This window comes from Labrus bergylta, chromosome 18 (assembly GCF_963930695.1).
Source record: "Labrus bergylta chromosome 18, fLabBer1.1, whole genome shotgun sequence".
Classification (NCBI taxonomy): Eukaryota; Metazoa; Chordata; class Actinopteri; order Labriformes; family Labridae; genus Labrus; species Labrus bergylta.
The window spans coordinates 24,852,204-24,877,203 of record NC_089212.1 but is presented as its reverse complement, the minus strand read 5'-3'; the positions used below and the strand labels follow the sequence as shown (position 1 = coordinate 24,877,203).

General features: G+C 42.6%; 1 protein-coding gene and 4 non-coding genes across 6 annotated transcripts in view; all 5 read right to left on the bottom strand.

Annotated features, from left to right (window-relative positions):
- Positions 1–96, bottom strand: part of LOC114920799 (U6 spliceosomal RNA) — a 107-nt gene extending 11 nt beyond the window's left edge. Inside the window, exon 1 of the small nuclear RNA XR_003809095.1 lies at positions 1–96. This exon is cut by the window's left edge and continues 11 nt beyond it. This is a non-coding gene — a small nuclear RNA (U6 spliceosomal RNA).
- Positions 1–25,000, bottom strand: part of atrn (attractin) — a 206,820-nt gene that overhangs the window by 79,540 nt on the left and 102,280 nt on the right. For both annotated transcript variants that reach the window (XM_020643358.3, XM_065947750.1), the window contains exon 26: positions 13,406–13,484. In XM_020643358.3, the coding sequence (XP_020499014.2) occupies positions 13,406–13,484 (79 nt within the window). The remainder of the gene's footprint in view (positions 1–13,405; positions 13,485–25,000) is intronic.
- On the bottom strand, positions 645–751 carry LOC114920798 (U6 spliceosomal RNA). The gene has a single exon (XR_003809094.1). It is a non-coding gene; the product is annotated as a U6 spliceosomal RNA (small nuclear RNA).
- Positions 1,300–1,406, bottom strand: LOC136177030 (U6 spliceosomal RNA). Its single transcript, XR_010664678.1, has one exon. It is a non-coding gene; the product is annotated as a U6 spliceosomal RNA (small nuclear RNA).
- On the bottom strand, positions 1,955–2,061 carry LOC136177038 (U6 spliceosomal RNA). Its single transcript, XR_010664685.1, has one exon. It is a non-coding gene; the product is annotated as a U6 spliceosomal RNA (small nuclear RNA).

The following is a 25,000-nucleotide window of genomic DNA, read 5'->3' as shown; positions in this document are numbered from 1 at the left end:
ACGCTTCACGAATTTGCGTGTCATCCTTGCGCAGGGGCCATGCTAATCTTCTCTGTATCGATTCCAATTTATTAGGTGTGCTGCCTGAGCAAGCACATTACTCCTCTCTGGCCGTCTGCCTTTTGAATGGCGTGTCAGCAGAGTTACCCCTTCACCGCGGTGCAGGCCAGTGGCCTGCAAACCCTGGTAGGCCACACCCTTAAACATCACCAGTGTGTGGGATGAGGACAAATACCTTACCCCCACTCTATAATTAAATATAGTTTACACTTCCTTTCAGTTCTGGTTATATGTTCATGAAGAGGGTGGGGCATGAGGCTCAGCCTCTTCTAGATTCTTCAAAAGGTCTTTCTGGGGATGTGAAAATTCATAAAAGTAGCCAGTGACCACTTGGGTCACAGCACAACAAAGCTTGATTCACATGTCCGTTCTGGCATTACGCCGCAAGGTGCTCTCCAGCGCAATGTTTTCTAGATCACCCGCACCACAGCTTCTGGATAAGGCTTTGCTTCCTTGCCGCCCGTAGTGGCACTGCAATGACATTGGCTGTGAAAGGTGGCAATACATGCCAGATCTTTCAGCAAATTACACTACATACATGACACACATGCATCCAGGATGTCCACAACTGCTCAGGACAGCTCAAAATGTGGAAACGCTTCACGAATTTGCGTGTCATCCTTGCGCAGGGGCCATGCTAATCTTCTCTGTATCGATTCCAATTTATTAGGTGTGCTGCCTGAGCAAGCACATTACTCCTCTCTGGCCGTCTGCCTTTTGAATGGCGTGTCAGCAGAGTTACCCCTTCACCGCGGTGCAGGCCAGTGGCCTGCAAACCCTGGTAGGCCACACCCTTAAACATCACCAGTGTGTGGGATGAGGACAAATACCTTACCCCCACTCTATAATTAAATATAGTTTACACTTCCTTTCAGTTCTGGTTATATGTTCATGAAGAGGGTGGGGCATGAGGCTCAGCCTCTTCTAGATTCTTCAAAAGGTCTTTCTGGGGATGTGAAAATTCATAAAAGTAGCCAGCGACCACTTGGGTCACAGCACAACAAAGCTTGATTCACATGTCCGTTCTGGCATTACGCCGCAAGGTGCTCTCCAGCGCAATGTTTTCTAGATCACCCGCACCACAGCTTCTGGATAAGGCTTTGCTTCCTTGCCGCCTGTAGTGGCACTGCAATGACATTGGCTGTGAAAGGTGGCAACACATGCCAGATCTTTCAGCAAATTACACTACATACATGACACACATGCATCCAGGATGTCCACAACTGCTCAGGACAGCTTAAAGTGTGGAAATGCTTCACGAATTTGTGTGTCATCCTTGCGCAGGGGCCATGCTAATCTTCTCTGTATCGATTCCAATTTATTAGGTGTGCTGCCTGAGCAAGCACATTACTCCTCTCTGGCCGTCTGCCTTTTGAATGGCGTGTCAGCAGAGTTACCCCTTCACCGCGGTGCAGGCCAGTGGCCTGCAAACCCTGGTAGGCCACACCCTTAAACATCACCAGTGTGTGGGATGAGGACAAATACCTTACCCCCACTCTATAATTAAATATAGTTTACACTTCCTTTCAGTTCTGGTTATATGTTCATGAAGAGGGTGGGGCATGAGGCTCAGCCTCTTCTAGATTCTTCAAAAGGTCTTTCTGGGGATGTGAAAATTCATAAAAGTAGCCAGCGAACACTTGGGTCACAGCACAACAAAGCTTGATTCACATGTCCGTTCTGGCATTACGCCGCAAGGCGCTCTCCAGCGCAATGTTTTCTAGATCACCCGCACCACAGCTTCTGGATAAGGCTTTGCTTCCTTGCCGCCCGTAGTGGCACTGCAATGACATTGGCTGTGAAAGGTGGCAATACATGCCAGATCTTTCAGCAAATTACACTACATACATGACACACATGCATCCAGGATGTCCACAACTGCTCAGGACAGCTCAAAATGTGGAAACGCTTCACGAATTTGCGTGTCATCCTTGCGCAGGGGCCATGCTAATCTTCTCTGTATCGATTCCAATTTATTAGGTGTGCTGCCTGAGCAAGCACATTACTCCTCTCTGGCCGTCTGCCTTTTGAATGGCGTGTCAGCAGAGTTACCCCTTCACCGCGGTGCAGGCCAGTGGCCTGCAAACCCTGGTAGGCCACACCCTTAAACATCACCAGTATGTGGGATGAGGACAAATACCTTACCCCCACTCTATAATTAAATATAGTTTACACTTCCTTTCAGTTCTGGTTATATGTTCATGAAGAGGGTGGGGCATGAGGCTCAGCCTCTTCTAGATTCTTCAAAAGGTCTTTCTGGGGATGTGAAAATTCATAAAAGTAGCCAGCGAACACTTGGGTCACAGCACAACAAAGCTTGATTCACATGTCCGTTCTGGCATTACGCCGCAAGGCGCTCTCCAGCGCAATGTTTTCTAGATCACCCGCACCACAGCTTCTGGATAAGGCTTTGCTTCCTTGCCGCCCGTAGTGGCACTGCAATGACATTGGCTGTGAAACGTGGCAATACATGCCAGATCTTTCAGCCAATTCCAGCCAATTACACCATAACATGACACACCCTTAAACATCACCAGTTTGTGGGATAAAAATAACAAACTTAATCATTCATCCCATAAAGCAGCACATTCACTGACACTCACTGAGCGAGTCAATATGGTAATGAGGGTAGGTCAAAGCTGTCAGTGAAATACCTAAATGATCCATTTCACAAAGCTCACTATGTGGATCAACCTATGGGAGCCAAGCTGCTTGTTATCTTTGATCTGGACAACCACTCAAGTCATTTGTGACATAATTATTTAATGTATGATATGTTAAATGGAAATGTATATCGCGGACATCATCCAGAGTCATAGCGCATATTTTTTTTCACAAGAAATTAGACTTTCTAAAACTGTGGAGTACACTCCCACGCGATCATACAATGGCAAAACTCCACATCATCTCTCTTTAATTAGATTTTATATGTAGGGCAATCAATCCTTGTACTTTTTTAAATTTCATAAGATGTATTACACAAATGAAGGTTTTTCGTCCCGGATTGTGTATTGAGCTTTTAAACCATGCTCTATTTAAAACCAATTTATCTGACTCTGCTTGGCCGTCACAGTGAGCCAAATACAAAAAGTAAAGTTTAAAAAAGGTGCAATTGATAGATTAGTGCAGGAATTGGATTTTATTCGCCCTCAACTACAGGTGTTTGCTGAGACTTCTCAAGATATTTTCAGTTACTCAGAGATATTGTAGCTTACAGAAAATCTCCCATCCATCCTTCTTGTAATTTGGCTTTATTTAGATTGGGTTTTCCAGTCTGCCAAGTTCTGCTTGGTTATCTTGTTGTCCTTTTGTTAATTTTGAATGCAGAGTGCAAACATCTGGCATATCGAGTTTATGTCCTGGGTATTAAAATGCTATCAGATGTAGCATCCAGACATTCACTCTCTAGCTTGTGTAGTCACTCCTGGTAGATAGAAGTACAGCGGTACAGAGCCACAGTTAATTCCTGAAATTCTAAAATTCGAATGTATTACATAGCATCATCGAGAAGTGCTTCGTAAGGGGATAACAGCTGCAAAGTAAAGGTGGAAAGATTGTTTTTTCCTTTCTTCTCTGCTCATGTGTGAACTGCATTAACACTCAGCCATCTGCTTTAGGGACTGGGGAGTATAGGAGGCGAGAGAGGATCCTCCTTATCATTATGGATGATTCTGCAAACTAATTTGATGTGGAGCTCTACGTGCTCAGTGATATCTTCATTGTATTCCAGGACTCTGCTTATTCAGAGGATACTGGTGCCAATCTCTCCCACTCTACTGCACTTCCACACTAAAACCATCTGCTGTAGACCTGCAGGGGAGAGTCAATGAGTGTGAGTGGAGTTGGTGAATGTATAATGTGGGTTTTAAGAGCGCTGGATAGTTTGGCTGTTTGTTTATGATTGTTGGGAATATTTGAGAATGACTGTGACTGAATGTGATATCCCTTACATGCCTCCTTTTCTCAGTGCCTTATCACACTAGACTCCACTGCATTTTTCTGCTTCTGTGTAATGAATGAAAGTCAGGCTTAGGTTCTGATACCTAGTTAAAGGTGGAAAAATACCAACATTTTGTCAATCTGTGAGACTGATCAATCTTGTATGTAATTTTCTATCCATTCTGTGTTCTTCATATAAGCACAAAGCAATGTCTAATACAAAGATTATTGCTTTTCAGAGCAATGCTTTAAGTAAGTTGAATTTAGCTAGTCAAGTTAGCAGCCACTGACAATCACTTTAAGAAAGTATTTTTGTCCAAACACCAAAATGCAATCCAGCTTTTGTATAGCTTATGTGCTCTCTGAAAACTCATGTCTGCACTCTGCAACAATGACTTCAAGAAAGAAGCAATGCACTCATCCATGATTGTAAGAGTGCAGGTAGAAATGTGTTTTTGCAGTTAATTGAGACCAATCCCTATTTAAACAATCAAGCTTCCCCATTTAAGTCATCAAAATTCCTTGATTTGTCATGTATTTGACATAATTATGTTATTGGATCAAATCTGGCACGTTGGAAATTTCCAACATATCTGCTTCAGGACTTCGCAAACTTAAATAAATTAAAAAATTTCTAAGAGACTTTCTTGATTGAACTTAGTGATTATACTGTTGGTAAGAGTGTGTTTTATTGTGGATCATGAGGAGTAGGTAAAAGGAGTGTGCACGTGGATACGAACATGTGCTGCCGAGCAGCAGGAGCACTCAAGAGGGCTGAAAACAGTAGACAGGGAAGGTGATGGCATGGGTCAAAGGTGACACAGTTCTCTCTCATCGACGGAGGTGGCGATGGACGGGGGCGGACAGGAGAGGAGAGGATGCAATGAGACGAGGAGGCTAGGTGACACAGCCGCCTGCCCAAAAAAACTCTGAGGGTCAGCAGTTTGCAGTGGCTGAGGGCACGGACACAAGGACACAAGGACTGTGGAGTCATTTAAGCAACTTTATTGCCAAGTCTGATTCATCATCCCCCTCTGCATCAGATGGTAACAAAAGGTCATAGAGAAGTTCAATCTGGCCACAAAGGAACATGTTTACAAGCTTTTGTTTGAACCAAATTATGAGCCAAGAGGGTACTATGGGTTTTCATGCATAATTAAAGGTCAGGTTTGAAAAAATACAAACCCCAAAGATAGTTTTACCTGAAGATTACACAATATTGAAATGAATTCCAATGTGTTAGCATAAATATCTCAGGTGGGGAAATTCCAAGTGCAAGTGAATGTTCGGCTTTATTCTGATAAATCATATTAGTTACTTGAGCAAGCACTTGCATCAGCTGATTAAAGCTCCTCTCAAGCACTAGTCAAACTTTTGTCATTATGGGGATGGTAAAAAGGGCTAATTTTATGTTTAAAAAAGCTGCAGTCTACAACCAATGGGTGACATCAGAGTCACTATTTTGACTTCTTATGAAGTGTCAGTGAATGTGTGACACACAAGATATTTTAGATTGAATTTTAACTTTCAATTATTGTTAAAGTGTATATGAGATAAATCCAAGATAGGAGCACCAAGCAGTGTAATACTCAAAGAGTGAAAAGCTCATTGGTATTAATCTACAGAGGTTATGTAGGTTGTTTTCTGGAATAATAAATTGCACACATGCATCAATGTTTAAGGGCATAAAGGGCATAAAAGCATATGCCCAGATTTAACTGTATTGCTTAAAAGACAGGCAGAAATCCTGACAACTTACAGGCTACATATACATCATGTTTTCTGGTTTCTCTACCATCGAGACGACAACACTACATTGGGTGCTTTTCCCAAAAAAAGGGGGCACTCACAGGTTTATACACTGAACTGAAGTCAGTGAGGAGTCTTACTTCAAGGGAGCAAACTGTTTCACAGCATCCTGTCTGGTTTAGTCCTCAGATCTTCCTCTGATCTGCTCAGACTCTTTAGAAACTTTCATGTGGACTGTATGCTTTCCCCCCTCACAGAATCATCAAAGGAGAGAAGTGAAACGATGGCAGCTCTTTCCCCCAGCAGCAGAATAAAACGTGTGTGCACAGAGAAAGACTTTTTTTTTTTTAAAGGGAGCTGTACCTGTGCACATCACTTCATTAACATCCCCACACCCTGAGCTGTATAACATTTGATCAGAGGGGGGAATGTTCAGTTTGCACATCACAGGCCATTGAGCAGCTTCCCACTCATTTTATGACATAATGGCGGTTATTTCTAACAGAGGCCGGAGCTTTGACACCTCGGTTGACATTCATATTTATTACAGCTGAGAATAGGTTGTGGCGAGGTGTCTTTGAGAAAAGGGGGGGCAGCTTAATGGGGTAATAAATAAGTGAAGGTATCTGGAGACGTTTACGCCCTCCCTCTCCCCCCCTCGCGGCAGTCTGCCTCTGGCCAAGTGAAAACAGTCTTCGGCACATTTAATCACACGGGGACGCAGCCGCAAACGATCAGCGGGCATTATCGCATTCTGCATTTCTGTCAATACCTCAGGGTGCAATACGTCTCTAATATAAGTCAAGTTATGTGAGATTTATTCGTGACGGATGTCGGGTTAATACACATGCTGTCGTCGAGGAGGAGGAACAGTGAGGAAGGAGCAACATTATCAGAATGTAGCACCAGATGCCGTAAAGAAGAATAAAAAGGAGCACTGTGAAAATGCAACATCAAAGTGTGATTTTTTTGCTGTCCCCTTTTATGAATCAATGCACATGACTCAACTCTTTCGTTTCCAGGTACATTAAAAAAAAACAGCTCTTCAGAAGTTTGCACTCTGCCCTGAAATCCTGTCTGGTGCTATACAACAATCGAGAGAAACAAGCGTTCCTGTCCCGGAGCAAAAGAAAGAAGAATGTTCAAGTGGTACCATTATTACAGTATTTTGCATCATGGTACATTGCCCCAGTCACTGGATGCTCTGCTCTAATTACCCAGCCTGCTCATCGTTATTCAAGAAAGTGAACTTTTATCACTCGTGTGTGTTTCAGGCTCATGACAGAAATCAGTGGTACACATATAGATAGATAGATAGATACTTTATTGATCCTGAGGGAAATTCAAAGCATCCAGTAGCAGGTTACAAAGACGTACATGACATGAAACATTTGTTACAAATTAACCACAAAACCGACGCCCCCCTCCCCTCCCCTACATATATATGAACCTGAAAAAAAGATTTAAAGAATACCCCTAGATGAATCAAACTTAAACTGTGCAATAAAAAAAAAAAAAAGAGACTTATACAAGAAATGTACATAACCCGTGCAGGGATAAAAAAAATATATGTGCAATTTAAACAAGAACCTGTAAGAAATCTGTAATTAGACCTGAATATAAAAAAATAAAAAAATGTTGACCTTCTGTCATATAAGGCATAGTCAAATGACATTTAAAAAAAGCAAGAATTCCCTGCACTCGTAAACAGCAGCCACCCAAGACATCAAATGTTCCCGCAGGAATAATCAGCCCGCATTGGGAGCGGGTTGCTCAAATTGCAGAGAGGGGGCCTCAATCTAACTAAAAGGCTGTTTGCGTTCTATGACACGACATGTCTGCTGGTGTTGGGTCTGTCTAATGCCATCTGGCAGCTACTGCTCCTTCAAAGGGAACTGTCAGGTCTCAAAGGAAGCCTTTGATTAGACGCTGCAGATGCATACAAATACTGTGTGCAAAACAGATGCAGAGCAACACGTGAGGGAAAAAAACTTCGGCTGAACACTTTCAATTTTCACACCGACAAACGTGCGGCCTCACAAGGGGACTAGTTGTTGTTCCAAAAAACCACCACAAGTCTCAGCAGGTCCCCGTCTTCTCGTACAGGTAGAAGAACCTTGATCATGCTTTACTTCGCTTTTTTTCTACTCAGCGCTTGAAATTTACACCTAAAAAACAAACTGCCATTATGAGGAGGGGGGAACTAAGAGCTCACAGTGAAACTTACAGTTTCAGGTTTTAGCTAACACTACATCGACTGGGACAGCACACAAAAAAGCTTAAAGGCTTTATATGTGATTTTTTGATCCAGCAGATGTCGCCCTTGAGCACCAGCATGAAACCAAAACAACTCGCGCTGCATTGTTGTGTTAGCATGCTAATGCTAGTGATCTTTATTATGCTGGTATCTTCACACTGCATGTAAATTTACCTGAAATGAGCGTGATCTAGAAACACAGTTAAGCAGTGAGTACAGTATGTTATTCTTCTTTTCTCTAGTCCCTCAATTAAACAACTTTTATATGTGAGCGGAGGAGTCAGCCGGCCGTCCCGGCGATGTAAACAAACTGAAGATAGGACTCTGAAAACTCAGAAAACATCACAGACAGTGGGACTCGGTTGTTACACCCATTGTAGACAGTCATGACTCACAGAGTCATACCAGTTATACCAGTTTTCAGAGGATATACTTGATTTATATTACATTTAAGTGTGAAAAATTGCATATAAAGCATTTAAACGTCTTTAAAGTCAGGTGACAAGCAGCCAGGAGCGAGTAGTACAATACTCAAGGCCATGGCATTAAGTCCCTGCGATCCTGCAATGACCACATGTATTGCAACGGGCCACCACTTCTCGCAGCACAGAGCCTAAGTGAGGTGAACATGGGCATAATAAGTTGCAAAATGTGTGTCGCGGTGCAGCTGATGCAAGTGCCGAGTAACACGGAGGAACCGGGGATGAATGTGGGAACGAAAGCCTGGAGGGACAGCGTCGAAAAAAGAACAGAGCGTTCGCGGTGTCGAAGGAAGCAGACGGCTGTAACGAGAGAGCCGACCCTCGTGGACAAACATGATTAGCTTTCTGTTTTCTGGAAATTATGTGTCACAGTGTGTTTACAAAGTGTGTGTGTGTGTGTGTGTGTGTGTGTGTGTGTGTGTGTGTGTGTGTGTGTGCCAAGGCAGGTCGGCTTTGTGGAGCTGTGTGCATTTCTGCATGAGTAGGACAAGGTAATTATAGTTCAAATTGGAAATAGAAATGGGATTCCCACACAGTTTATGTGACAAAACACAAGATTTTTTCAGGCCGTTTCTCGGTTTGTGATTTTGGTTGGTTGGCGTTGTGTTTCTGCTTTGTTGCCTCCAGAGAGAAAAAAAAGAACATTTGGTGTTTTTTTTTAATAACAAACAATACTTTTTTTACAACTCAAGTTGTGAGGAACTCTTGATGTTGTGACTAGAATTGACAAAATGTGAAGTCTGAAATGAACTCTTTTTGCATACACCAAACTGACTCTGTGGTTGTGGAGAGAGAGAGAGAGGAAGTTAGGATGCAAACACACCTACTGCAGAGACTTTCTAAAGGAGTCACAGCCCTAATTCAACTGGATATTGGTGATAGGAAGTGCTTACAACATCAGTAAGAATGTATTAGCATTCTACAAGCATTCACTTTAGCGCTCTGTGCTTTAATTTGAGGATTGGTTTATGTTATTTATTTCCTTCCTAGTTCACCAATATACCTTCAACTATTCCTGGTTTTCCAGATCTTTTTTATGCATTTATTTATTTACCCATTGAGATTAAGAACCTCTTTTCCAAGGGAGTACTGGCCGAGAATTCTTTTTATTATGAATAATGTCAATAATGTCACACTATGATCCTAGTGTTTTCCCTGTGTGTCCCTGTGTGTGTGTTTGTGTGTGTTCTGTAATCAGGAATGGGGGCCGCAGTAGCTCAGTCTGTCCAGGCACTTGGATTGGGAACTGGAGGGTTGCCGGTTCAAGTCCCGACGCGTACCATAATATGGAAGTTGGTCAGGCAGCTGGAGCACCCTTTTCTGCCTCTGGTTCCTTAAACTTAAATCTTATTTTTTGATGTCGCCAAAGATTTCCACGGTGGAGAAAGTCATGTGATGCCAAAAAGACCTCAGAGCTCTACCAAACATGTAGAAGAGGAGGTGAAGCTGAGGTGGGCCTTAAGTCTCCAGGACAACAGCTACAATGCACCAGCCTGTCAGTCAACTCAGCCATGGCCTAAATTATGCAAATTAATGGACAAATAAAAATCTAGGTTTACTAGAATCAGAGTCCCAAAAACTTCAACCAATTAATGTTGGTGTCTAGAAAAAATGAAATGATCTAATGAGACCGAATGGTGGTTTAAAATGGGCATTTTAATATGGGACCTAATGGAGAATCCTTGGATCTCTGAGTCCAGCCTCAAGTGGACACTCAAGGAACTGCAGTTTTTAAACACTTCTTTATTAGCTTCACTTCAACATCTGAGGTTGCCATCTGACTACAGCCACTTAAGGTCACCGCCTTAAAATAAATCTTAATATGGGTCGTAAATAAGCTCTTGCGGTGATGACCTTTATGGTCGTACTTTTGCTGTTGATAGTCTCAATCGAAGTGCGACGTGTACCATGTTGACTTTAAGAAAATCATTACCACATCTCGATTTCCGTTAAAATCAGACTTTCCATATAAATCCACTTGTGAATTGTAAAAGTATAATTCCGAGTCTGTTGTCACTGAGAGAAGTGAATCATTTCTCACTCCGTCACTCCGAGGGAGGCTAAGCTGATTCCACTAAAGGCATTATAGTAAACCCTGCTGGTCTCCAAAAAGCTTTCCAGGTGTTGGGAGGATTTAATATTGGCTCAAACAGCTTCCTGTAGCCTAAAATCCTCTTTAAAAAAAAAAGGTCCAGTGGTCATTTTGTTTAAGGGTTAGCCTGGAGAGGGTCCAGCTGGACCGCAGAATGGGCTGTGTGACGGAAAGAGAGGGCTGAGGAGGGAGCAGGCAGGGTGAGGTTTTTAAGAGGTATCCAGAGGTGAGGGTGATGACAGCGCTCCGGGGCGAGGTTACCAACGAACAGCACTTCAGTTGGCCCACCGAGGAGTGAAAAGCACAGACCGAAAGATCGCACTCACATTCAGGACAACACAGCACACTCTTTTCAAGCTACTCAACATTCAACAGATGGTTCAACCCTGAATGCATTTCCTCATCGTCTTCACAAAGGTATAGCGCTCAATATGCGATTATTACAGCCCCCGTCATAAATAGCTCAACCATACAATCTAAGCTAATTAGCCAAAAAGCGGCTGCCAGATATGGCTCAATAAGTAAGCCACAGTAAGCCCAATAAGCCACATTGATATCTTCAGTCATTCGAGAAGGCAATCCTGTTTTCTTTATCAAAACACAATCCCATCACATTTACTTTACACGACGGCTTTCAGACATGAATCCTAATCGGAGCAAATCTATAGGAGCTGCTGTCATGTGCAGAGGCAGACACCTATAACAGACGAGCTCTGACAGGACGCCGGCTTTCCATCCTTCATCGCTCTCAATGTGTGTTTCTGAAGCTTAAAATATCTGCAGTGCATCACCATATTTGTTTGCAAACTCCTTTCCCGAGCATCACACAACCTGACGCACACAATTCGGCCTCCCATGAATGAATGATTGGAACAATCTTTTTTTTTACTTGATTTTAAGTTTTTCCCAGAATTGTTCAAAGAGCTGAAAATTCTCCTGCCATGTTTTGTCCTCGTTGGAGCCTGCAGAGCTTCTCAAAGTCTGGTTAGATTGCTTTGGCATCCTCCTCTGTTCACTCTTTTCAAAAACAATACTTTCTTTGAGTTTTTTTTTCCACTTTCAGTTGATTCAGTACTGTGCCATAAGAACAATTCATTATGGTCACCGCACCTTCAGTTATACCATTTTGCAGAGGCTGACAGCTGCAAATGAAATGGTGGACGTGTTGAGAGGTTTCTTTGATGTGCACAAACTCTGCAGCAAGCCGCCACATCTGCAGGTGTGAGCTGTGTGCACTTTATTTATGCATTTAGGAAGGACCGCTATTTTGATAATTAAGTTACTGTTTTGTGCACACGCACTAAATTATTAGTGAAAACCCAATAAAACAAATTAATATCTATAAAATGACATAAAGCAGAATATGACAGACGTTAAAACAGGGGTGGTGCAAGCTCTATGTCCTGGTCACTAAACCTACACGTTATGAAAATGAGAAAAATGCAAAGTGCTGTAACATGGTTGTCTATATAACAATATGAAGTGCAATACATACATAAATATTTAAGATTGCATACCAGCTATCGAACTCCATGTGATCTGCAGAGTCCCTCTGCACCTTTAAGAAAAAGCTAAAGACCCAGCTCTTTCATGAATACCTACTAACTTAATGATGATGGTCTCCATATTATTGATGATGATGATGGTAATGACGATGGTTTTTGTTTGATAACGACGACTTATAAGATGGTTTCTATACTGATTAGAGCTTTCAAGAACTGCCCTCAATGTTGTGCTTTGCCTCTGGTCACTTCCTGTCAGCACCTGTGTATCCAATCAGACACAAAGCTGATCGTTTGCTCTTACTGACATTGTTCCCTTTTTTCTAGATCCTTGCTTGTGTTGTACTCACTCTCTGATGTATGTTGCTTTGGATAAAAGAGTCTGCTAAGTGAATTGTAGAACTGTAGCTATCACTCACAGCTTTAATGTGTAGCCCCTGTTTTCACCACAGTACTCTTTTTTGCAACATGTTTCTCCTGAATCCAAAATAAAAACACGCTTTTATTTGGACAAAGTCTGTCAGAAAAATGTTATGAAGAGGACAATAGTGCAAAAATATAAGCTGTTTTTTTTTTGTCCCCAGGATTTTCAGCTAGGATTTGCACGTTGGTGCAGTGGTGAAGTGGTTAGCGCTGTTACCTCTCTGTGTGCAGTCTGCATGTTCTCCCCGTGCATGTGTGGGTTCTCTCCAGCTTCCTCCCACAGTCCAAAGACATGCTCGTTATGTTAACTAGTGACTCTTAATTGTCTATAGGTGTGAATGTGAATGTGGCTGGTTGTCTCTCTGTGTACGTCAGCCATGTGAGTCCACGGTGTACCCCACCTCTCCCAATGACAACAATGGGAAAAGCAGTATATGGATGGATTTAAAGCAAAAGCAAAAACTGTCTTTACTCCAGTGTTTATATGCCTTCTCATCCATCATGCTCTTTGCTGTACTAGTTACACAACCTCTGTCCTGAAGTAAATAATAATGGGACTGATGTATTACCTCTTGATTTAGAAATCTGGACCTACATGATATCTGCTCAGATAGCAGTTAGGACAAAGATAAGGCCGACTTAGATAAGACCAGCAGCGGGTCAGATAAGCTCAGCATTAAGACGTGAAACAAAAGAGAAAACTGTAAAAAGCTGCCTCTGTTTGATGGTGCACCTTTAAAACCCAGAGTCATAAAAATCGAACTCTTCATCCATCTTTTCTTTAGCTGTCCTCGATGCATCATTTTCAGAGCAGTTTGGACCATAAAGAAAGCATCCACACCAGCACCGAAGAGCCCAAGAAAATGGAGACAAACACAACATAGGTTTTAGATTGACTTACCTCTCGTCGCCGTGACGCCCAGCAGCTTTGTTTGATCTTCCAAACCACGGCGGCCACCAGGAGCAGCGACAGGAAGCAGCTGTGGACGGATGAGGGGGGGGGGAGGAACAGATGAGTCAAAAGTACAAGAACGAGAGTAATTATGGAAGAGCAGATATGACAGGAAGTGGAAGCCGTGGGAACATTTGAGGTCACATTTGTACCCAAGACACACCGTGACCACGTGTGTCACGCTCTGTCATGCATAAATAAATCCATTAGCACCGATCTTTTTCCACCGAGTCATGTATATTCATGTGTTTTTGGAGGTGATGCCAGCTTTCATTGATATGTTTTATTATTTCATGAGCTAACGTTTTGAAGAAAAAGTCATTAAATCCTGAAAAACATTGAAAGTTGTTTTGTTTTTTTAAGTCCCTGCATCGTTAATGTTCATCAAACGACATATATATAAAGACAGAAACGATCAGCTGTTGCTCAAAACGATGAAAAGTGATCAATACAGAATACTTTTTGTTAAAATAAATCAGATAGATGAACACCGTCAGCCTGCTGTAGATACAAACCGGGACCAAAAATAGGATCCAAAGATATTCAGAGTTAGAGCATATATTAAAAAAGAGGTGATGATGGTCACAGTATATGAGGTGCAAGTTTAAGAAAAAGAGAGGTGTAGTTCTGCAGAGAAGAAAAGGGGCCAACTTTGCACCTCCAGTGAGATGAACAAGAGGTTTTAGAGAGTGGCAATTCCTGCATGAACACATTTACATGACTTAATTTCACTTCACTAAGAGACTTCACTGATAAAAAAAAGTAGGTGTTCACATATTCTCCTCTTTTCAAAAAAGTTTAAATAAGTGTCAGAGCTCCTCAAAACATGTGTGTGAAGTTTCTTGTTCTAAATCCACTCTGATCCTGTATTTGATCATGTCTATAAACCCCTCTATTTCAGCCCTGCTCAGAACAGGCTGTTTCTTTCTCTGTACCTTTAAATATGTAAATGAGCTGTGTCTGACCACGCCCCCTCTCTGGAAGGGCTCGGGTGTACTTGGTGCTTTCTCGCTCCATGTCCTATTGTTTACGGTGAGAAGGCAGACTCAGAGGGCAGAACAAACACCTAGCTGTGGGAGTGTCACCCACCTGGGGGAGGGGCTACTGCCCTTTGTGATGTCATGAAGGGAAAATCTCCAAACGGCCTGTTTGAGCACACATTTTCTGAAAAGTGGAGCAGGCAGAAGACGGAGAGGATGGACTTTTCTCATCATTGGGGGGTTTGTAGACAGACTGGTAATTATGTGTTCACAGTTTGGTGATTAGTTTATATCATTCAAGTTGTTGATACGACAGAAACCATAAAATCCTCTAAAATGCTTCTCTGTCGTCGTCTCTTTACCTTGGGTCTCTCAGGTGGTCAGCCCGTACTGAAGACCCTGACAAGTTTTGATTGATGGATTTATTGTTATTAACACTTAGTTCAACATTAAAAGGTATATTCTTTTCACTCCTATTTTTCAGATTTGAATTGAACCAGTTTTGAGGCTGGAAAACTTCAAAATAGAAGAGACATGAACACAGATTCTTAGTTCTCATAAGTTATGATGATTCATTGTTCTGTTTTAAATATCAATTGCATGAAAGTTTATTTGATCTCTTTCCAGAGTTTTGACGTCTAGTAGCATCTTTGTCATCATGAAATTTGTCTGTGCTTTTTTTTTTTTTCACTTCCTGTTGAAGCAACGTGGGACTTTTTTTTATATTTCTTAAGCGCTCCACGTTTTTTTTTTCTCCTCCTCCATTTTCAGCTTTTTTCCACATTTGTGCAAATAAAATATACAGAGAAAGAAAAAGAAATGTCTGAGTGTTCTTTGCACTCAACATAAAATTGCCTCGAGGTGATGAAGGTAGGAGTGACATGTCTTGGCGAGGTGCTTTGTTAGCTGTGTCACTGTGTGTGTGTGTGTGTGTGTGTGTGTGTGTGTGTGTGTGTGTGTGTGTGTGTGTGTGTCTGGCTCCCTCCACTCCCCCTGGCTTGCTTTCACACTTTCACTTATGGGATGCTGTGAAGAGGACAGGGAGGAAACCGGGAGAAATAAAAGACAAAGACAGAGCCTGCTGCAAGTATGTATAACTGTGTGTCAGACACGATATCTCCTGCTATCTGAACTTCATCCCGGCCTGTCGCGTCTCTCCCTGATTCTCTGACAGCGTTCCTGCGGCTCTCCGGTCCAAACTTCCTACATTTCAGCTCATGTCGGTGTTGGCAGCTGGCTGGCTGATGAGCAAACTATCAGCAAGCATGATGGCAAAACGCCTAAACCACAGTGATCCAAAACATCAACTCAGATTTACCCCCGAGGAAAACATCCATTGTAAAAATAGAAATGTGCACATTGGAGGATTATGACATCTAGAATAGCTCCATTTTTGACAGGTGAACACAAAAATACAAACTCGGTCCCAAAACTAGAAAACTGAGTGTTGTGATATTCAACTGTCATGTCAAATCAAGACAAAAAAATACAGATTTAAAGTCTTTCTATGTGATTTTTCACTCTTAAATGTAGAAATCAAGTATATCCTCTGAAAATAACTCTGTGAGTCATGACTGTCTACAACGGGTGTAACACCCGAGTCCCACTGTCTGTGATGTCTTCAGAGTTTTCAGAGTCCTATCTTCACTTTGTTTACATCGCCAGGACGGCCGGCTGACTCCTCCCCTCACGTAGAAAAGTTGTTTAATTGAGGGACTAGAGAAAAGAAGAATAACATACTGTACTCACTGCTTAACTGCGTTTCTAGATCACGCTCATTTCAGGTAAATTTACATGCAGTGTGAAGATACCAGCATAATGAAGATCGCATAATAAAGATCACAACAAAGCAGCGCGAGTTGTTTTGGTTTCATGCTGATGCTCAAGGGCAACATCTGCGGGATCAAAAAATCGCATATAAAGCCTTTAAACTGAGCTGAGGACATGTTCCATTGAAGTTACACAAACTGGAGTTTTAATTTTTACATTATGAACTGGCATTTTCAAGATTTCCATCATTGGGCTTCAAAATGCTCCTCCAGAAACTAATGTGTGACATCACAGAGACTGTGTCCATGTTTTATACGCTCTAGTTTATGGTAATAAAATAAAATAAAAAGGACCTTGCCTGGAGAATTCTCTTCAGTATGTGTTGCTTTCTCTTGTTGCAGAGGCATTGAACGGACGATTACCTGGATTGACCTGATGTGAAACAGGAATCTGTCTGATTGATTTTTTGTGAAACCACACTGAAACAGTTGGATTTTTTCTGTATTCATACTGAGATTCTTCTTGAATATCATGGGGACACTTACATGAATTCTCCCTCTGTAGGGGCTTAACATGACTTTAATTATAACCTCAAGTTAAAGCATAAATCCTTCAGTCAGACCCCCCCTCACTGATTATTCTCAAAAGTTCTTCCACATTCTCATTCTGCACACCTTTGCCCATTTTTAATAGCGACTGTGACGCGTTCAGATCTTTATTCATCGCCCATACAGCACCCACACCTCCGCCCACCCTGTGTGACTCTTTAAAGTGCAATCCATTCAAAAAAAAAAAAAAAAATTCCCCCTTATCTCTCCAGGCTGAAGAGGACTCTTTAAGCGAGCCATCCGTTCAGCCATCTTATTGATCTGGCTTCCTGCTCGCTGCTTAAAGAGCGACACGCCGCTGATGAACGACCCGCGTGAATAGATATCAGCTCTGCATCAAAGGCCTCCCTGCTCAGCGGGCTGTGAGGGAAAAAAGGAGAGAGAGAGAGAGAGACAAAGGACGAGAGGAGGAGGAGACGGGGGAAGACAATAGGAACGAGGGACAGAGACTGTAATGGTGAAGGACGAAGAGATAAAGGCCAAGAGGAGATCAGAAAGTGTAGAGCTACGGATAACGCAGAGAAATGAAGACTGAAAAGAAATGTGGACGAATATGGAGTCAAATTTGTAACAATATTTAAACTAAAAAGAGGGAGTCATTTCTCTCACTTTGCTCTTGCTGTTTTGGAAAAATCCCAACAGCTCACTTTTAAATTGTTGACTAGAAGGCATCAGAAGGACGGACAGATATCTGCAGCGTCATGTCTGTTAAAATTCAGCCCATCTTATAAAAAAAAGGCCAGAGAGCATGCATTGAACACATTTTACTTCCTGGTGGCAACTAAAGAAGGTGACATCACTTCATTTAATTGGCTAATTGAACACATCTCTAACTGTTTTTAGTTTCTAATCAATAGTATTTAAAGTTGATCTATTCTGCTGATCTTCATCTTAAAACTCACATATAGTGTTGCAATGTTTGATTCCCAAACTAAATGTGGGCAAAGTTTAAGATCATGGTGTAAATGTTTGTTGTCCCAGGATGAGTCTGCATCCCCCCCCCCTCCCCCCGAAGGGCTTCCACAGAGCTGGCCTATCAGAAGAGAGTGGGCACGTGGGGAGGCGGGGCCTTAAAGAGACAGCAGCTGAAAGGAAACATTTTTTACTGACGCCAGTAGTAGAAAAATAAAGATAATATGGGATCTTTAATCCCCAAATGAGATCAATGATGATTTAACTGGTCTAGCCTAAGGAGCTACCACCAACTCCTTCATGAAAACTGTAACCCAAATTTCTAATATTTTTCAACCAATCAGATTTATTGAATGAACAATAGTGCAGTTTGGAACCAAGATGGTACGAAAAATGTGACGTAACAAAGAGAAGAAACATGGACTTCTTCACACATTTTTTTTCCCAGTCACATGTTTGCGACCCACTGAAAACAGTTCCATGACCCACTTATGGGTCCTGACCCTCCAGTTGAGAACCACTGCATTACACCTTACTGCTAAACTACTGAAGGCAGCATTCGGCCTCGATATGAAAACAAGCCACACTTGTAAAATGTATTTTTTATTACAATGGCAGTAACAGTGCCTCTTCTGGAGTGCTGGTGGCACAGTGGTTAGTGCGCCACCAGCGTCCCATATGGAGGCTGTGCTCCTCCAAGCGGACAGCCCAGGTTCAAATCCCACCTGTGCCTCCCTTCCTGCTTGTCATTCCCCACTCTCTCTCTGTCACTGATTTCTAACTCTATCCACTGTCCTATCTCTACATTAAAGGGGAAAAAAATCCCAAAAATGAATCCTTAAGAATAGTGTTTCCTCTTCAAATTAATCAGAAAAACAAATTTAAATATGAAAGAAGATTCCTAAAATCCCCGAAGAAAAAGGGGAGTACACAAAGCTCACACAACTTCCTCAAGAATTAACAAGCGTCTTTTTAAAAAGCTTGAAAGTAAGACCATCGGTACACACATCAGTTATGACTCAAGCCATTAAGCTTAATAGAAAAAACAAACATGCAAAGCTTTTATTGTGAAAGGAAAAGGACGACCCCTCACTTTGAGGACAAACTGAACAGGTGATGCTCTGCTGGCAGCCTGAGCTCTGGGGGGGGTGAAGAGACATTATATCAAAAGTAAGCGTGAGCAGCTTTGATTAATACGTCGGTGAGAATCCATATCGCCGTCTCTAATGTCGTTACACAATTCCTCTTGATGCTGAAATCACGCGTTCAGCTCACGACTCTGTCCTCCCTTGTGCTCAAATCCAATTCTACTCTTACTAATCTGTGTGTTTTGTGCTCTCCAGAGGCCGACCTGCAGACTTTGTGGGGGCTCTTGTTTGTTTTTGTGGGCTCGCCAATCGTTTGTCATTAAAAGGCTTCCACAGACAGGGAGCAAAATATTAAAAGTTACAGCGATGACACAAACACACATAAAGAGAAGAAGGACACACACCCCTCCAGTTCCACAAAGACACGGCCAAGGTTTCATCAGATTTCAGCCTTCAGTCCCTTAAAACCCCTCCATCACACCCACAGCCTCCACTCTGTGTGGGGAATAGTAATGAGGATCGACCAGCAGCCACCTGCAGGTCACACCTCGTCTCTTTGTCTGAAGCGCCATCCTCACATTAAACTAAACTCTTAATTAAATGTGAAATAACTTTATGTGAAACACTTTAAAAGGTAAAGTGAAGACCGGAAGGAAAGGATATAATTTACTGCATAGTTAACATCTCTGTCTGCGCAATCTGTCTTTCTACTCTTTTGTTGATATTGTGATTGTATTTAACCACAGGTAGTGTTGACATCAAGGCAAATATTCTCATACTAGCATGTCTTACCTCCTGAGACAACCCCCCCCCCCCCCCACCACCCTCTTCGTCCAACAGGAAGGAGCCCCACTCAGACGGCCGTTTCAAGCCTTGATATTTATGCTCCTGTGACGTTTCACCTTTAATCTTCCTAAGTCATTTCATCAAGTGCGTGAACAACCATATTGCACATGTCAAATATAAACCAACTGAATATATCATTGAGTAATGACACCAAAAAAGGAGTGAAGTCAAACCCCCTCTGGGTTTGTTGTTCTCAGCTCTGTGTTCACACTGAAAGGACAGAGCTTCCTTCGGCTTCTTTATGTTTTACTCAGAGGCTCAAACGTTTCATACATTTTTTTTTCATCTGGATTCTCTCCTGAGCTCAAGTAGACGGGGCACCCCCAACCCTTCAGCCCAGAAGGCCATCAGACTGTGTCGTCCCCAAAACCACCACCGTCCTCATTCATGCACGACCTGCTCCGACCTCCACCTCAGCGGAGAGGAAGTGTGGACAACAGGAACGATAGGAATAGAAAGGAGAAATCCTTCCTGCATATTATCCCATATGCTCTTTTGAAAAGCATCTAAATTCTTGCTATGAATTGGCGCTTTACAAATAACGATTGATTGATTGATAGATAATGGTGGAACAAAGTGACCCTCCGTCTATACCGTCTTCCAAGGTGGTAACAGAGGCCGTTTTAGACGGTTTCAGCAGGGCCAGTGGGGGAGCACAGCGCTGTGTGTGTGCGTGCATGTCTGTCTAACTGTGTGTGTATGTGAAGCTCCCGCTGTGTTCTGCTTCTGCACCGCCGCAACGCAATGTGAATTCACAGACTGGGACGTAAATATCACACCGACGAGAAATTCATATTCGGCTAAGTTAGGGGTACTTTTGTGAAAAGAGCCGGCTATAGTCTCCCGCTGTGAGGTGTATGAGTGAACAAGCAAGTCAGGGAGATTTGAGGGGCAGTCTGCCTGAAATTTCATCAACATTTTTCAGGAGTGCATGTGTGAAAAACAGCTTTGGTTATCTGTGGGGTTCATGTAGCTGCAGGTAGCCTGGAGGGCACCAGCATCAAACACTCGCTGCACAGGGATCAGCCTCCATTAAAATCTACCTCGTTATTGATCACTTTGTGGGTTTGATGCTGCTTCAACAAGCCCGAGCAGGATCTCTGACGGCTGGTATGAGTCAGGCTGCATTTGTTGAAAGAAGAAAAACACCTGAGGGGGGAATTACATAAAAGACAAAATCAACTCTGTAAAAAAAAAGTTCTGACAAACTATGATGTCAGTTTTTTTTTTTTTTGTCAGCTCTGATATCGAGAACTTGTCATGAAATGCGACTGAATAAAATTCCACAAGCACTGGCAACCCCAAGGTAATAAAGACCTACACAATCATTTTAACTCAAAATAGAAACTGCACTCGAAAGGAAACATCCTTTACAGAGGTTTCCTTTTTGTATTTATCCACACCCAACTGTCATGGATGTTATTACTGCGTTAAGTAATGTGCAGACATTTGTAATCCTCGTCGATCCATCAAGAAATATCTGCAGATTAATGCAAGATCTGTGGGTGAGTGACTACTTTTCTAATTCTGTTGGAAATCTTCTTGCATTTGAAGCATAGACTGTAAATAAGAATGGAAGCTGTTTCTGTGCCTGTAGCTTTAAATGTAAATGAGCTGGTATTAAAGGTGATATATTCTCCTCCTTTTCTTGAGTGTAAATAAGTCTCAGCTCCCCAAAACATGTCTGTGAAGTTTCTTGTTCTAAATTCACTCTGACCTGTATTTGATCATGTCTATAAACCCCTCTATTTCAGCCCTGCTCAGAACAGGCTGTTTCTGTGTCTGTACCTTTAAATATGTAAATGAGCTGTGTCTGACCACGCCGCCCTCTCTGGAAGAGCTTGGGTGTACTCGGTGCTTCCTGGCTCCATGTCCTATTGTTTACAGTGAGAAGGCAGACTCAGAGGGCAGAACAAACACCTAGCTGTAGGAGTGTCACCCACCTGGGGGAGGGGTTACTGCCCTTTGTGATGTCATAAAGGGAAAATCTCCAAACAGCCTGTTTGAGCACACATTTTCTGAAAAGTGGAAGAGGTAAAAGACGGAGAGGATGGACTTTTCTCATCATTGGGGGGTTTGTAGACAGACTACTCACAAATATTAGAGTTAGCGGAACATGGTGAAGTGTGTTTTAAATAATATGTGACCTTTAAGTAAAAACTATTTCTACCAGAACAAGCAGTCACAAGACAAAGTAAGTCATAACTCCTGATTCGAGTGGACTGTTTTTTATATATACAGTAAAAACCGTCTTAGTCACTAATACATTTCAATGTAAGGAGTGCAGTGGTACTTCAACTTGAAAACCCTTTTGTTTGCATCTGAGGTTATTGTCAACATCCCAAAGGCCTAACAAACACGCCGGATGCATTTGCTACCTCATGACGCATTAGCAAAGCTTTTTTTAATTGAATTTCTGAACGCCAGCATTGTTTACTTTGGCTGGTGGTCTTTCACGTCTGCTTGTTTAATCACCACACTTCTGCCACCAACTGTCACTCCCTCTGCAGTCTGCAATAATGTCAACTTTCAACACACCGCGCCTGTGCAGGGTGCTGCTGGATGCACAACACAAGCTGTGTGTGTGCACATTTTATTATGTGAAGTTTTTTGTTTGTTTTAATGCTGATCGCTTGTGTTTGATTGTATTTCCTTCAACATGAAGCCAGACGCAGACTAATAAGCAGAAAGTATTATTTTCATTCTGACAGCTCATTAGTGGACATTAAGTCTGGGAAACATGCAGCTCACTATCTGATATGCTTTGCTGCTATAATTATGTTTTCTAACAGGCGTTTCTTTGACTAGATATTTTGAGGGCTTTTATTTTTCCCCAATTAATGACGAGTTTACAACCGAGTTTGTGTCTTATCATGATAATGCCGCTGAACAACACAGGCAGCATGTGTTCTGCAGGACATTAATTTTCCCATGACGAATAATCAGTTATCCACATTTACATTTTTATCCGCACAGGTCACAGAAATCCTGAACCCAGTTCATCACACGTTGGTGATATTCACCTGTGTGTCAAGCAAACCTTCCCTGACTTAATCCAGTGGAAGAATGATGCTAGCTGTCTGTTTCTGTGGCAGACTGGAGTGTGGACGGAGAGCCGCAGAGAGAGTGTATTACTGTATAGCCATGAGCTGCTGCTGCTGAGGCCAGAGAGGTGAGCGCTGACGTGTCATTGGCTAACCTGACAGCAAGACAACAGCCACGGGGCAAACACCAACAGAGCGGCTCTGTTGTCTGCAGCCAGCTGAATACTAATCCAGCAGCCTGCCTCTCCTGCCTGCTGCTGCTGCGGGCTTCCACTCCAGGGTGGGAAATTAAACCTGCTCGGCAGCCAAACGTCATTTCATTTTCAGAGTGTTTGATGAGTTTGTCTACTGAACCACACGTTAACCGGCAGTCAGTTGCCTGAGAGGTCCATGTTCTGCCGCCGCACTCGTCCAGTGCAGTACACCCTCTATCACTATACGGGTGCAGGATGCCAAGAAGTGTAACCCATCTGAAATAGAAGCAGGGCTTAGCACGTCGCAGAATACAAATTTTCGGTATAATCTCTTCAGCTTTGCTTGTTTTTTTCTCACTGCCAGCATGCTGGGAAATGTGAGTACTTTTTCAGTTTTCAGAAACAAATTGTTCTGACAGGTAAAATGTCAGGTTTGCTCTCCGTGTGTGCACAAGTTGCCGAACTTATGACAAAGTCCTTTTCACTTCCCTAATTTAAATAAAAGATGTTCATCTGTGGCAACTAATTAAATTTGCCACCGATGGTTATCATTTCCACTCTTAAAGTCTTCCTCTTCCAGGGTCAAAGTTGACCCTTTTTCAAAACTGTGATGCTCATTAAAAGAACCCTCACAGGCTTTCAGAGCAGACTTTAAGAACAAAACAAATGCTCTCTTTGGACACACCCCCTCCATCTCCATCCCTCAGCTCTCCCCGCCCCCTCCCTCACTGTTTCACCTGCCAGTGGTCTGTGAGACGGATAGTATCAGAGTGCTAATGGATGTTATTACTGCGTTAAGTAATGTGCAGACATTTGTAATCCTCCTCAATCCATCAAGAAATATCTGCAGATTATTGCAAGATCTGTGGGCGAAGGACTACTTTTTCTGTTGGAAATCTTGCATTTTAAGCATAGACTGTAAATATGAATGTAAGCTGTTTCTGTGCCTGTTTCTTTAAATATGTAAATGAGCTGTGTCTGACCACGCCCCCTCTCTGGAAGGGCTCGGGTGTACTTGGTGCTTTCTCGCTCCATGTCCTATTGTTTACAGTGAGAAGGCAGACTCAGAGGGCAGAACAAACACCTAGCTGTGGGAGTGTCACCCACCTGGGGGAGGGGCTACTGCCCTTTGTGATGTCATGAAGGGAAAATCTCCAAACGGCCTGTTTGAGCACACATTTTCTGAAAAGTGGAGCAGGGAGAAGACGGAGAGGATGGACATCTCAAAACAAGAGTGTGTGATAGATTGAATATTTACATACAGTATGTCTTCTGTGTCAGTATGTCAGAAGCTCAAGTAGACGGAGCTCCCCCGGCCTTCAGCGAGGTGATCTGTCACTACTACCACCCGACGTCCCTGAAGCCCAGCCACCACCATCGGACTGTGACGTCCCAACACCCACCGCCGTCCTCATTCATGCATGGCCTGCTCTGACCTCCACCTCAGGAACGCGAGGAATACAAAGGAGAAATCCTTTCTGCATCTTACCCCATCTATCCCATTTTTCTTTTACCTGCTCTCTTGTAAAGCGTCTGGAGATAACACTCCTCTCTTTTTCTCTTATTTTAATGTGTTTAATTGAGTGCTTTGGTAGTGTCTGTGTGTGTGTGTGTGTGTGTGTGTGTAAACTCTGTATCAGTGTACCTGTTGTATTGTATCTTCTCTAAAATGTAAAATAAATATAACTGTGGATAAAAAAACCCTGCTAAATGGGAGTAAATGTTTGAAATGTTTTGAAGATGCTGCCTGCCTGTGAGATGTGATCTAGGTAAAGCAGAAGCATGGATGACGAAGGGATAAAAACAGAATCTGCAGATAAAGAGGGACAACAGCAGCCGAGGGAATACAAGGATTTAGATATTGATTGGAGGAAAAACGGCATTGCATCAGATTCCTTCCAAAAAACAAACCAAGCGTGCCTCTCATTCTGTTTTGCAGAAGGCCTCGACATGAGGAGACAAAAGAGACCTCACCAAGCCTTTAAAATACAGTCAGTGGATGTATGGACATGACGCTGATGGGAAGAAAAGACTCGGCCCCCCTCTGGGGACCCCCCAGGAGTGCGTTATGCTCTCCTCCCTACTCGTTACAGGTGAGGAAG